General features: G+C 48.1%; 3 protein-coding genes across 3 annotated transcripts; all 3 read right to left on the bottom strand.

Annotated features, from left to right (window-relative positions):
* Positions 1-766: 766 nt before the first annotated feature.
* JR316_0002761 (uncharacterized protein) lies at positions 767-3,557 on the bottom strand (the record flags this gene model as incomplete). The annotated part of the gene is made up of 5 exons (XM_047888548.1): positions 767-1,907; positions 2,157-2,753; positions 2,930-3,059; positions 3,313-3,329; positions 3,547-3,557. 5 exons carry the CDS (start codon positions 3,555-3,557, stop codon positions 767-769), a joined length of 1,896 nt encoding a protein of 631 aa, XP_047753471.1.
* Positions 3,558-5,655: 2,098 nt separating this feature from the next.
* Positions 5,656-7,905, bottom strand: JR316_0002760 (Fizzy-related protein-like protein; the record flags this gene model as incomplete). The annotated part of the gene is made up of 3 exons (XM_047888547.1): positions 5,656-6,018; positions 6,085-7,331; positions 7,410-7,905. The coding sequence occupies 3 exons, from the start codon at positions 7,903-7,905 to the stop codon at positions 5,656-5,658; spliced, it is 2,106 nt and encodes a 701-aa protein (XP_047753470.1).
* A 1,524-nt stretch (positions 7,906-9,429) lies between these two features.
* JR316_0002759 (uncharacterized protein) lies at positions 9,430-10,355 on the bottom strand (the record flags this gene model as incomplete). Its single annotated transcript, XM_047888546.1, has 2 exons — positions 9,430-9,471; positions 9,936-10,355. The coding sequence occupies 2 exons, from the start codon at positions 10,353-10,355 to the stop codon at positions 9,430-9,432; spliced, it is 462 nt and encodes a 153-aa protein (XP_047753469.1).
* Positions 10,356-13,268: the final 2,913 nt, after the last annotated feature.

The following is a 13,268-nucleotide window of genomic DNA, read 5'->3' as shown; positions in this document are numbered from 1 at the left end:
GATATACAGAGAGGTAGAGGCTGGTATATACGCACATGACATCTTTTCCCACTACTCCCAAAAGCTGCTAAAGTGCGACAGGACTCAACGTAAGCCTGGCAGTACTTCGGGACTCAAGTCCAATACACCCCAGCATCCTCGCTTCATTCTATTCATTGAGCTCGCGTAAAGGGTATCAACGCGACGGTTGACCGTCAGAAAAACTCTCATAGCGGACACCCCTGCCCGACATTGCATTGCGACTTAATGATGTTATAGAACATGTTTTTCATGTGAGCGCTTCGCTTGCCATAATACGTCAGATCGTTCTAATTGTCGCTCGCACTACTCTCTACCAATATCTAATGGACAGTGCGCATACGTGAAAAGTTTGATCTTTAAGTTTGACATATTTCTGTTGCCCGGTTTTATTGGGATGCATGGACAATGACATTCGTGGTCGTCCGTTTCTCGACAATCCATTGCAACTGCTGAAAATGGAAAGAATCATCCTAGCGATATGAGATCACCCTTGATATGTACACCGGTTTCTGTAGCACTACACGGCAATTGGAGAATACGAGTAACGCTAAAGAGATATCTTCAATAAACTAGAATGATTATCAAAGGAAGACGCTATTTTATTGCCAACGATTGCACTTGCCACTCATAGATCTTCGTATGTCTTCATCAATGGTCCCTTGTCTCCTATATATATAATATCAGTACTTGAGCGATCATAAATCATTGTATGGCTTTGCAAACGGTCTTTCGTCTCCTGTATATATTATATCAGTCTTTGGGCGAGACAGGAGCTCTGAAGCATAGGAAGATGTTCAGAATACTGACTACTGACTTGTTCTTCGACGCAACGTTGATCCCATGCTTTGGATTGTTCCTTCAGTCCGAAGTTTGTGCTCGTAGGCGCTGGTGCGTTTTCACGCCTCGTTCTATAGGCCTTTAAATCGAGTTTTATATCGTTCATGGGAACACCAACCTCCCTCGCGTGCTCCGAAATCTGTTTTATAACATCCATGGTTGTTCTTTGGGAGTATTTCATCTTTACATCCTTGAGTATTGAGAAATTACTAGAAGGCGAGGGGTCCAATCTGTTGATTACAAACTGGATTATTTCTTGATCCGTTACATAAGGGACTTTGTCGTCTGAGTCAATCTCAATCTTCTCCAGGTTTGGAAGCAGAAGCAATTCCTTGTCACTGTCAGAGAGAAATACGGATGTAAATTTCCACTTAGGATATGAATAAGCTTCGTGCGCCGAGTTGGACGGACATCCCCATTCCGAATCATACATGAGCTTCGGAGCTCTATAAACGAGGTGCGTGACTGTAGTGGCGCTTCGCAGAAGTTCGGAAATTTCTGCACATGTGTACCGGTCCACGCTGAGCACCAGTGTTTTGAGGTGAATGGACTTCAGGAGGAGCCCCCGAAGTGGTGTAAGCGGACGACTATGGTCGCCACCATGGGTGTCAACATAAAGGGCCGGCCGTGGCGCCCAAAATGAAATATATGAAAGATTGGGAGCAATAATTTTGTCGTAAAAGTCTTCAGTGCATGGGGAGGTGGATAAAAAGTCCTTGATGAGGAATGTACGAAGTTCAGGAAGATATGTTTCCTGGGTCAGGATGGTTTCCAACATCCCTTCCGAGTAATGTTCTAGCGGATTTATACACATTTTGACGTGTACAAGCTGAGGAGATCTCTGAAGAACAAACGCCGCTTGTTTCGTAGATATTGCTGAGTCGATTGATATGTGAGTAAGAGCAGTTGGCCACGGAGATAGAAGTTTTCTCAGACCGACGCAGCTTGTATGAGCAGACAATATTTTCATATTTGGAGCTGCGAGGCTGAACCCCGGGAAGATCTCCCAGAGAGCGCCCTGCTGTCCAAACTCTTGGGAAATAAGTATCCTGAATGAGACTAGATTATTAGCGAGATACGAGGATCCCCAGGACTCCACAAATGCGCAATATGCGTCATTAGACATTGTCAATCGGACGTGCTGCCAGCGGCTTGATACATCAGAAAGCGCCTTGAACAACCTTCTCGATAAACTAGATTCTTCAGGGTGGAACGAGGTGTGATTAATCACATATATATGTGAGTACACACTATTCTGTGTGTAGTGGAGGGAAAACGCCAAGGAACACCCCGCTGACCGGCGAAGCCATTCTTCCACTGCCTCGCAGCGGATCCGCAGTATCTCAGTTATCCTATATCTTGGAATTTGAGGAACTGCACAAGCACCACCCTCGAACTGTCCCTCTTTTTCCAAAATCTCTGGCAACAGGTCCTGATTCGTGAACGAGATATGTATCCGGGCCCACAGAGCTGGTGTGTTCAGAGCGAGGGTCCTCCACGAGCTGCATACGTGAGTCAAAAGCAGAGGTGCCTCCTTTATTGATATTGCAGGGTTCCGATGGGTTACGAGACAGTAAAGGAACACAACGCGAAGAACATCTGGAGGAACACGACGGATTGGAGACAAGATGGCTTCATAGCGTCGAATGGTTCCCCCGGCCTTTGTTCGTTTCTCTTCCAGTTCCTGGAGGAGACTTCTTGCTTTTTGGATCTCCGCATCAAGGTATTCAGCCTCTTGTTTAGGGTCCATCAACAGTCGTCGCACTTCGTGGACTTGCTCCTCGGAGGGTTCATCATTGCTAGTCAAAAGCTGGTCTATCGTTTGCATGGATCCTTCTGCTGTGGATTTGTGAATTCTGCCAAATAGAGTCAATGACCGTATAGCAACACCAATGCTTTAGAGAAACAAAGAAAAGTTTGAATTAAATACCGTACTTGTCAATGGCGTAGTTTAACGGAGAGGAGCGGGGATCCCCGGGAATACCTCGCTACGGTCTTAGTTACTTACTAATAATTGCCGTAAAGATTCTGTTTTCAGTCTTTGTCTCATCAAGTTCAAAAGTCCGGCCACGTCGAGGAGAATTTCCTATCCAGCGGTGCATTGATGGATAAAGTTTTCAAGTTTGGAGCCACGAGCTCAGGAATGACGTAGGAATGTTTGTGTGCATCCATAAGGCCTGCATCATGGACTGTGCCAACTCCTACGGTCCAGATGAAAATTGAAGGAAACTGAATACGATGAGTCTACGAACTATGTCAGCTAATTCCTATGAACAACAACAAACTGAATTTACCTCAGCTGAAAGGAAACAAGGGCTGAGGTACCGAGAATGAGACGAGCCAGTATATGTAAGGAAAGAATAGCTACGGAGGTTGATGAGAAATATAAAGAAAGTGATGCGCTGTACGCTGAAGAAAAAAAACTGCTAGACTCAGCAGATGAACAGGGGCTACCGGATCCAATGGTCCGACTACAAATAAGGAAGGAGCAAATATAAAAAAGGAAAGAAAGAATGAGCGAGTTGAGCAAATAGGGGAGGTCAGAGTGGACGATTCCGAGGTGATTCTGACACGATTCAGGTCAGGACTCATGCATTAATGGGATCAGAATTTGCTTCCGAAGCGCAATCGATTCAAGTTTCCGATTCAGCAGAATAGCAAAGTTTGTTTCTGCAATTTTCAACTTACATGGTATGCATAGTGATGCATAACCCTTCTCATTTAATTGAAGTATTGAATACGATATATTTGCTGCTGAGACCAGTATATTTCCTGTATTCACTTAAATTCCATGTTCTGAAAGCACAGAGACACTGCGGACATTGGCTTCAATAACTACTGAGTATATTTTGAATATATGATAATTGATATTCTTAGTATTTTAATTTTTCAACATTTATTCAAGGTATATCTGAGGAGAATGGATAAATAAGTTGTGAATGTTTTTGAAAGAAATGATGGATGGGCATCGGGGGATTACATTGTGTAGTTGACAGCTGAAAACATGAAACAATATAAATAGGCAACTTTACTAGTCTTTCAACATGTATTCAAGCAAGTAAATGTTGAATATTTTAAACCTTTAACGAGCCGTGATACATATTGAATAATTATTGAAAATATCGAAGTACATTTCAGCATTTGCTCATGTAATTATTGGAGCCAATGCCCGCAGTGGGAGAAGGGAGGATTCTGATAAATTCAATGTTTTCAATACATATAGTTGAAACATCTTTAAGAGGCTTTCAAATTGCTTCAGGAACTACAGATTCTATGAGGAAAAAATTATTTAAGACTGAAATTTGAATTCATAGAGGCAGAATTGCATTTCTGTGCCGATTCAGCGTTTTCCCACGCTTCTAATGACCCAGAATCGCCTCTGATTCCTGAATCGCGTCGCTGAATCGCCGCTGAATCGTCCACTCTGACCTCCCCTATTTAATGTTCCACAACCAAAGGAAGCATGGACAGTGAACCCTATACAATTTATGCACCTATTTACTACGTATACACCGATTGGAAAAATATGGACGGTCAAAAACAAAAGGTGACGGCAAAGGGAAAGAAAGAAAGAGGCAGAGTTAGAGTTAGAGACAAAACCACAAACGCAAACGGAAACAAAACCACAAATCGAATTAAATATCGAACGAAAAAAAGAAAAAAGGATGGAAACACAAAGTTCACAAATCGTAACATTGACAAATCAAGTTGAAAAAAAGGGAGGCGGGTAAGAACGAAAGACTCGGATGATCCAGTAAACAAAACAAGAACATATGAACAAACCTAGAAAGAAAAACGAGGAAAAAGAATAATGCCTCATCGACATAGAGGCGCATCGTCCACATCATCCACACACCTCTCCCTGCAACACCTCCGCTTCCACCAACTCCACCTCGGTTTTAGCACGCACGGAGACCTCTGACATTGACTCTGGCTCTGGTTCTTGTACCACAACGAAGCAACACTCAAGTTTCCGGCATTGGGAGCTGGGAACAGAGTGTCAGATGTGGCCTCTGGGATATGGGAGAGGCTAGGACCTGGGACTTGGGTCATTGGTTGAGTATGTGGGATCTGGGGACTCCTGGGATTTGTATATGTCTTCATAGGCACGGAGGCGGAAACAAAAAAGCGGATACAGACGGGCGCTTCAGAGTGTGCGTGCATGTAAACTGCACGTATGCGATGCGTTTCTGAATGTATCAATGGACGTGAGTATACGTGTGCATTTGTACACAGCACCGTGATGTTGGAAGTCGGATCTGCTCGCAACACACGTATCTCTTCCCATCTCCCATCTCCAATCCCCGACCCAACCTCTGAATGCGTGCGCTTCGTGATAATGAGAATGAGGTCTCCGCTAAAACTGAGATAGGGTCGACACAATGAATCCCCCTGAATCAGATTAGTTCTGGGCGCTAGTTTCCGGGATGAGTCATAGTTTCCGGTATTGGGCATCGGGAATTAGAGTCTGCGATGTGGAATGTAAGGCTCTTGGTTGTAAAGTGGGCATTTCAAGACGTAGGACGTGGGCTCTGGGGGAATCCGTGACCGTGGTCGTGGACACGAAGATTCGAAAGTCGGAATACAGACGGGCGCTTGTGCTTGCGAGTGTATGTAAGATTCTCGTGTGCGATGTGTTTCTGGATATGTAGACGAACACGAGTATGCGAGTGCGTGCGAGTTTGCAAGTGGGATTTGTGCGTGCGTGTGTGTGTCTGTTGTACACCGCGATGTTGGAGGACGAGCGTGCTCGCTGGCATTGCCCCACCCAACCCCACCCAACCCAACGCCAGAATATCACCGAATCAAACGTCCATAATCCAACCGACTCTCCTCCCTCTCTCTACGGCCCCTACCCCACCCATCACCACCACTTCCAAGTCCATGTCCCCCACTCCCACTCGCACCACCCCCACCACCATCAACCCTCGGAAACGCATTCCAGAACCTCAACGTCTCGTCCCCAGCACCCGTCACAATCGTCTCCCCATCCGGGCTCATCGCAAGGTACAGCACCCGGTTCGTATGGCCCGTGAGTGACGCGACCATCGAAAGCGACGGGTACTTCCAAATGCATATTTGGTTTTGGGCAGTGGTGGATGAGAAGCCGTGCGTTGAGACGAGCTCGTGTGAGGTGAGCGACCAGATGAGGTTGCAGACCTGGTGGATATGTAGAGAAAACGAGGTGAGTGTTATATGTTTCTTGCCAGTTAATATGTAACGCACCTGACTGCCCGTATCCAACTCCTTCAACATCGTACCCGTACCCACATTCCAAAACCTAATGTGCTTATCCTGCGTACCCCCACCGGTTGCAAGCACACCCGACACATGTGGATCCCACGCGAGCGCTTTCACAGCTGCCGTATGTTCATGGAATTTCCACAGTGGCACGTCCGCCGGCGTCGTCTCGTCTCCTGCCCCAGCCCCCGCTCCTCCTCCACCTCCCGCCGTCGTCGTTGCTCCAGGCGTAGTGGACGGCCCAGCAATACTCGAACTCGCACCCGTACTCAAAATACCTCCACCAACTCCACCTCCAATACCCCCCGCCCTCCCAGTCCCAGTCCCACTCGCCATAGCAGTAGTCCCAGCAGCAGCACCTCTCCCACCCGTGCCCCTCCTCCCACTCCCCCTCAAATCCCATATACACACCTTATTATCATTCCCCCCACTGGCCAAATACACACCAGGAGCATTAACCCCCGCACTCCCATCTCCACTCCATTTCAACCCACACACTTCCTGCCGATGTCCCGCTCCCCGTCGCTGAGGCCTTTGCCCTGGCTCGCGCACATCGCGATGATGTACCATCCGATCGCGACTCCCCGAGCTCAACACATGTGCGTTCCACGCTAGCGCACCGACCCGCTGTGCGTGTGCTGCGGGGTAGGTGCGTTGGAGCTGCAGCGTTGCCGCGTCGTAGATGTGTACACGCCCTGCGAGAGTGCCGACTGCTAGCGTACTCCCGCGTTGCACCCATGCAACGGACGAGACGGTGTCGTTCGCCGGTGTGAGATCACACAGCTTCGCCACGCTAGCCGTCTGCGCCGTCCACAGATACACACACGCGCCGAGTCCGACACCCAACACATTCGTCCTCGACCAGTCCACCAGATTGAGATAAAAGTCGTCTGCGAGCTCGGGGGCGTCGAGCACGCGGTACGGCGTCTTGCATACACTCCGAAGCTGCCTGCGCGGGCTGAGCAATAACCGCTGGCTCTCCGCGCGCACAGGTGACAGTGAGTACGCTTCGTCCGTCGGCGTGTCAAGGCGCCGCGTGGGTGTAGTCGATGGTGAGCTATAGGCGAAGAGCCGGCGTTTCGCGCGGGTCGGTGTAGAGGGGAGTGTGGATCCAGATGCGATGGGTGGGCGCGTGGGTGAGCCGCTCCCGCTGCCCCCGCGCCCGCTGCGCTGTGGTGATGGAGGGGTAACTTCCGTGTGCAATATCGAGTTGAAAATGGCATTCGCTTGCTCTGCTCCGCAACACACCACGTACCAACCATATCGTCAGCAAAAACAGGACACAAATTCAAGAAACGCAAGACACACACCTTTGAGTGCATCACTCTCACTTGGGATAATCCTACTCTTCGACGGCGTGGACGGCCCACCTCCAGATCCTCCACCTTCCTCCATCAAATGATACGACGTCCTCATATCGCCAGAGTCTTTCGACGGGACAAAGCGGTCGCCGTATTCTTTCACAATTCTGCCCATGCCCATGCTCCCCATTCCCATACTCCCCATCCCACTACCAAACGCAAACGGCGATGACTCGGCCCCTCCAAGCGTACTACTACTCCCAGAAGCACCCCCAAAGATGGCGTTCACTCTCTCCTTTCCCTTACGTGGCGTGCTTGTACTTGTACTCTCTGCATCCCCGGACCCGGAAGCAAAGCCAGAGCCAGATGCAGCTGCGGTACTTGATGATCCAGATGCGGTGGAAGAGAAGGATGCAGAACCGGAAGAGGATGCCGAGGCGGAGGGCACCTCGCGGTGAGATGCGCGCAGGCGTTTACCGAACGGCGAGTTTTTGAGGCCGGACATTTATGTGGTGGGTAGGTGGATAGATTAGGTTGGGTATGGGATAAAGAATTGGATTGTATAAGGTTTTGCGATGTTTTGGGTTCAATAAAGTGAAGGTGTGGGCGTGTGTGTGGCGGGGTGGCGTGAACTGAGGAAGCAGGTCAGAAAAAGGAAGAGAATTGGGATATATGCGTGCTATTCTGTGCTGCTCGCTCTGCGCGCAGGATTCAGAGGTACCCTTGGCTTTGGTTGGGTTAGGCTAGTGCTAGTACGTTCGTCTGTTGTAGCTGATGCTGTAGCTGCAGTCGTAGTTCGTAGTTTGTAGTGTGCTCTTGTCGTGTGCTTGGTGTAGGTGTTGTCCTTACTGGCGCTGGTGCTGTTGCTGTAGATGTGATAGCGGTGGCGGTAAGTGTAGTGATAGCACAAATTGCGGCTGCGGTTGCAGTTTGAACCAGGATGGTGTGTGTGTGGGCACGGAGAACCTCGAGTTCGAATCCGTTTAAAACTCGTAACTCGTTTAGAGTTTGGAGTGGGGAGTGGGCGGTGAGAGTGGTGACCGGTGAATGTTGTACGTCGTACGTCGTACGAAAACCACAATCAAAAATCGAAAATCGGCGAGTGAAGTGTATATATGCTATATTTTGCGTACGCTATGGCTTATTCGAAGCAAGGTGGCTGGACGCTGACTGCGCGAGGGTGAGTGGCGTTTTGCGGTTTGGTTTGGCTGGGGTTGGGGTTGACTCGCCAAAGTGGGTTCTACCTCTGTGCCTCCGTTGCCTTTCGTACGTCTATGCGTCTGTGAGTGATCTCGCTGGCTGCGGGTGCAGGTGTGGTGCGGTGTGGTGTATCGAGTCGAACAAGTCTAACCAAAAGTTGAGGTACAAATATACCCAACCCAACACAAGGGGGAAAACGAGAACAAGGAAAGAAAAAGAAGACGAAGAGGAAGAAAGGGATGGCGATGAACGGTAATCGACAAAGAATCTTGTGGCTGGTGAGCGGGGCGTTGATGTGCTCAAGCTGAACGGAGAACGGTGAGCGGTGAATGAAGAGGGGGATAAGGAGCACAAATGACAATGGCGGACTAAAGAAAGGGCGGAATCCGAACCAGATTTCTGACGCGACGCGCGATCAGTGTTACTGTGACAGTTACAAGTTACAAATCGTGGTGTTACATACCATTGTCACGCTGATGATGGTAATGTGCCTTTTGTGGCACTGCAAATTCGCACGGCCGCGCCTTGTGCCCTTTTGGTGAATGTTGGAGTTTGAGCTTGGAGGTTTGGCCCTTGTATTTTTTGTGTTCACACCTTTTAGTTTGACTTCCAAGAGGCTGAGGAGAGGAAGGAGGGAATGGAAGAAGGGATAGAGATGGTTCTGGGTCTTCTCGGCTGGAACGACAAATGGATAAAAAAACATCAAACAAACAAAAAACAAAACCAAGTGCACACCCGGAACTTGGTAAATTGTAAAAGGAGCGCACAAAGGGAAGACAAGAAGGATGTTCTCTTTGGATAGTCTCCGAGAATCAAAATTATTCAGGTTTCATTCTCCCTCCTCCCTCTCTCTCTTTCTCTCTTCCAGTTCCTTCCAGAAACAAGAAAAAATTACCCACTTTTCATTGATAATGACATAAATTTAATGAGGCCGCAGCTCGGAGGCCGACGTTCCAAAAGGAAGTAAACAGTAAATGGTGAATGTTAGCCAATCAAAACATAATTATGCGAACATCAACCACACGTGTACGCATATATCATTATCCGTGAACAACCAAAAAGAAAAAAAAAACAACTCCAAAACTGAAATACGAAGAGGGTATGTAAGTAAGCGAGTAATCCACAACCCATTCAATTTCAAACCCAAATCAAAGCACAAAGCAATCGAAGAAACAAAGAAAATCAAAAACCAAAACAAACAGAAGAAAACAAGCAAAAAAACACGAACTACAACCTCGTACGCGTCGAATCCGGCGGGAGCGGGACACCATACACCTCACTCAAAACCTCCATACGGCGCTTATATGAGTCATGTATACCCACCAACCGACTCACATCTTCCTCTCTATATTTTCCAATATCATCATCTTCATTCTTCTCTCTCTGCCTCAGCGCACTCTGTTCCCCCTCTCCCTGCCCTTCCCCTTGCCCCTTATTCTCTTTTCCCTCTTCCTCCCTTTTTCCCTTCCTCCCCTTCCCTTTCTTCCTCCCAATCAACACCCCCAACGTCTCCTCCCTCCTAATCCCCTCAATCACACATCCAAGCAACCCCACACTCCGTCCGTACACTCCAATTACCTCTTCAATCCTCTTATAATTTGCATCAGCGTCCGCCGTGGACGGCGAAAGTGTGTGTGCGAGGGACTCGTCGAGTGATACGGCGAGCTGTGCTTGGGAGAGCGCGATGGTCAGCGTCTTTTGCGTGCGTGTGCGCGAGGGGTTTGTAGGTGTTGATGGGAGTGGGTGCGGGTGCATTGTGTTACTTTTCGTGTTGTTTTGAAAATGCTACTTGATTAGGATTATTTAATTCCTCGTTCCTCCGTCTGAAGAGAAGCGCGCAGACTTCACTTTTACTTTCACCTGGTCTTTGTATCCAAATCGACGAAAATGGTCCCGGACCCCGACGATCTACGTATCACTGCGCCAAACGATCAATTTCTATTTCGATTTCTATAATGGAATACCTCCGAACCGAGACGAATACCAAATACCGAATACCGAAGGAGCGTTGATTATAATTATTGATTGTTGATGTGCAAATGCCAACCGGAAGCAAATCTGCCAAAAAGTGCCAATACAACTGTGGAGCGCGGCGTCACGGCGTCGTGGGGCAGACAAGGGTGTGGCGTCAGTATACGGTGCGGTGCGAGGGACGACGCCGCTGACGACGACGATTGTGCAAGTTGTTGATTACAAAAAAAATCTAACTTGAGTTCAACGTCAGAATACAGCGTTCCACATTACATATCCATCATCCAGTTTAACACGCAAAGCGCGCTGCGTTGGGTTTCAACGCGATAGTGATGGTGATAATAAATACAGCACAGACACAATCACGTACCTTCAAGTTCAACTTGCCCACACCCAATATTCGCTCCCTAATGAACGTTCGAGTTTCAGCGAGTTTCAACGAGTCGACCGAAATTCAATTGGTGGGAATGGTTGGGAACAGTGGGTAGGTGCCAGGAACAGAGTACACTCCAACGAACCGAACAGCGAACGATGAACACACAGGAGATAGTTAAGCAACACAGAGAAGCAAGTAGATGAAGTACAATCCCGCTCAAGACAGCTGCGTGGCCGGTAGACGTGCGTCGTGCGGGGAAGGTAGGCAGTGACGAAGAACGCGATATCGAGAGGGAGAGGGCAAGTGCCAACGCACACCACTCGGGAGTCCGCAGAGGCCTATGAGATCAAGACGCGCTCAAAGTTCGAAACACCCTCGCAACGCACTAGCCCAGGAACGGCGCTACTCTATAATATATTATAATATGTTCTCCTCGCTTCTGGCGGACGGACATTGAGCATGGCGTTGACAATGACATAATTGACACAATGACACTGACAAATCTAATTCCGTACACCTACATATTCCGTACTCGAAGTTCGAAGTTCTCAACTTCTCAACATGGAACATGGAACATAACAAACTTCGATAATCGATATCGACATGGAATTAAGTAAACTCTAAAAAATTAAACACTTGAAGCACCAGTCTAACCCGCCTAAGCAAGTGCTTCCCATAAAAAAAAGTTCTTGAACTCCCCACTGCCCCGGACCACGCATAGTTTCAATTTTATCTTGAGTCTGATTTGACTCTTAATGTCGCTGACATATCGCATGTCGCACGTCGCAGTGTGCACGTCTTCAAATTTCTAATTCTAGATACTTACTGTCCAATGTCAATGGAGGTTCAACGTTCAACGTTCAAGTTCCACTCCCTGACCCTGGTGGCTAGGCGGCTAGGCGGCTGGACGGCCTTTCTCCGCCCTCGCTTTTACAATTACCATTTACAATTTATAAACATGCTTTGTAGGTAACGTTATACGTATAAAGGTAGCAAAACTCCGGCGCCACGCAAAGACATACATGTACCAAAGAACGATCGCAGATGAGATGGCAAAAACTGAATTCGAAAACGGCATAGTCGGGACTCGGAATTCGGGATGTACGGGCAGGTATTAGTATACTATAACTATCACTGTCAGACTGCAGTAGTGCCCAAACGCGCTGTGGCGCCGCGCGCTTGGTCAGGATCAGGTCTTTAACCTTTAACCTCAACATGGACTCCAATTTCGCAAGCCCCTAGCGCTCAGCGGTGGACGGGATGGAGTTTTCAAAAGTCAAGACGGACCATTGGTCGTCCGCGTCGAAGAGCTCAACTTTCGACTTCGACCCTGTCATAATCCTGGATATCTGGAGACTGGACCCACTTGCTAGGTCCTACAGGTAGCAGTACGCGAATCAGTGTGTTCACGTTTCAACAAGACGTCGATTCAAGCACAAGTTGAAGTTCAACCACGCCAAGCAAATCCCACTCAGCCTCAGTGTCATTGTCACCGCCCCACTCTGAACTCAGGAGTCGGCGTCAGCGTCATTCCCATCCCTGCACAGTGCACTGTACATCACCAGTCCAGTATTCCAGTGCATGTGGAAAATCACAGACGCATCGCTAAAATAAAGTTCGAAATCCCAAAGTTTTGGCTTTTGACTTTTGGCTCTTCGCCATTTCATTGACATTTTTCAAACAAAGCGGCGCCCGCCTCGAATCTCGAGTCTCAAATCACGCCGCCTCCTGAGTTTTCGGAGGTGGAGGTGATCGATGAATAATCTCTCTTAGATTGGAATTTGGAATCATGACGAGATGAGAAGCCTTCAAGAATCGAAGCCTGAAGGTGCTTGAGAGTTATGTCATTGTCACCTTGTACCCCAGCATTTGTCCGACACGTTGACGTTGAACTTCACGAAGCGTTATATAATTGACTTCGGCGGCGGGAGTCTGGATCCAGGAGTCAGGCGCCTAGCAGGGGATACTTTCGGACTACGGAGAAACAGGACGCAGCAATGAGCTATGAGGATGCTCCGATGCGAGTCGGACTCGAAGAAGCCATGGACGGCCATCTGTGTAGCATCTGGCTAAGTCACTATCCCAAGATAATGGAAAGAAAGTCATTCTCGACCACCAATACGTACGCGAAACGTAATATTGTCCCATTGCGTCAAAACTAGTGGTGTACCTTCAACTTTCTTGCCTTATTCAAAACTCGTCACGATACGCATCTCGAAATTGAAAACGAAACAATGATTTCGAGTCCATGAAGGCCGAAAAGAAAACAAACAAAAGTTAGCTCTATCATGAGAGTCAGGTAGTCACAAAACTTATGCAAG

The sequence above is a fragment of the Psilocybe cubensis genome, chromosome 2 (assembly GCF_017499595.1).
Source record: "Psilocybe cubensis strain MGC-MH-2018 chromosome 2, whole genome shotgun sequence".
NCBI classification, from domain to species: Eukaryota; Fungi; Basidiomycota; class Agaricomycetes; order Agaricales; family Agrocybaceae; genus Psilocybe; species Psilocybe cubensis.
This window is presented reverse-complemented; position numbering and strand designations above follow the sequence as displayed.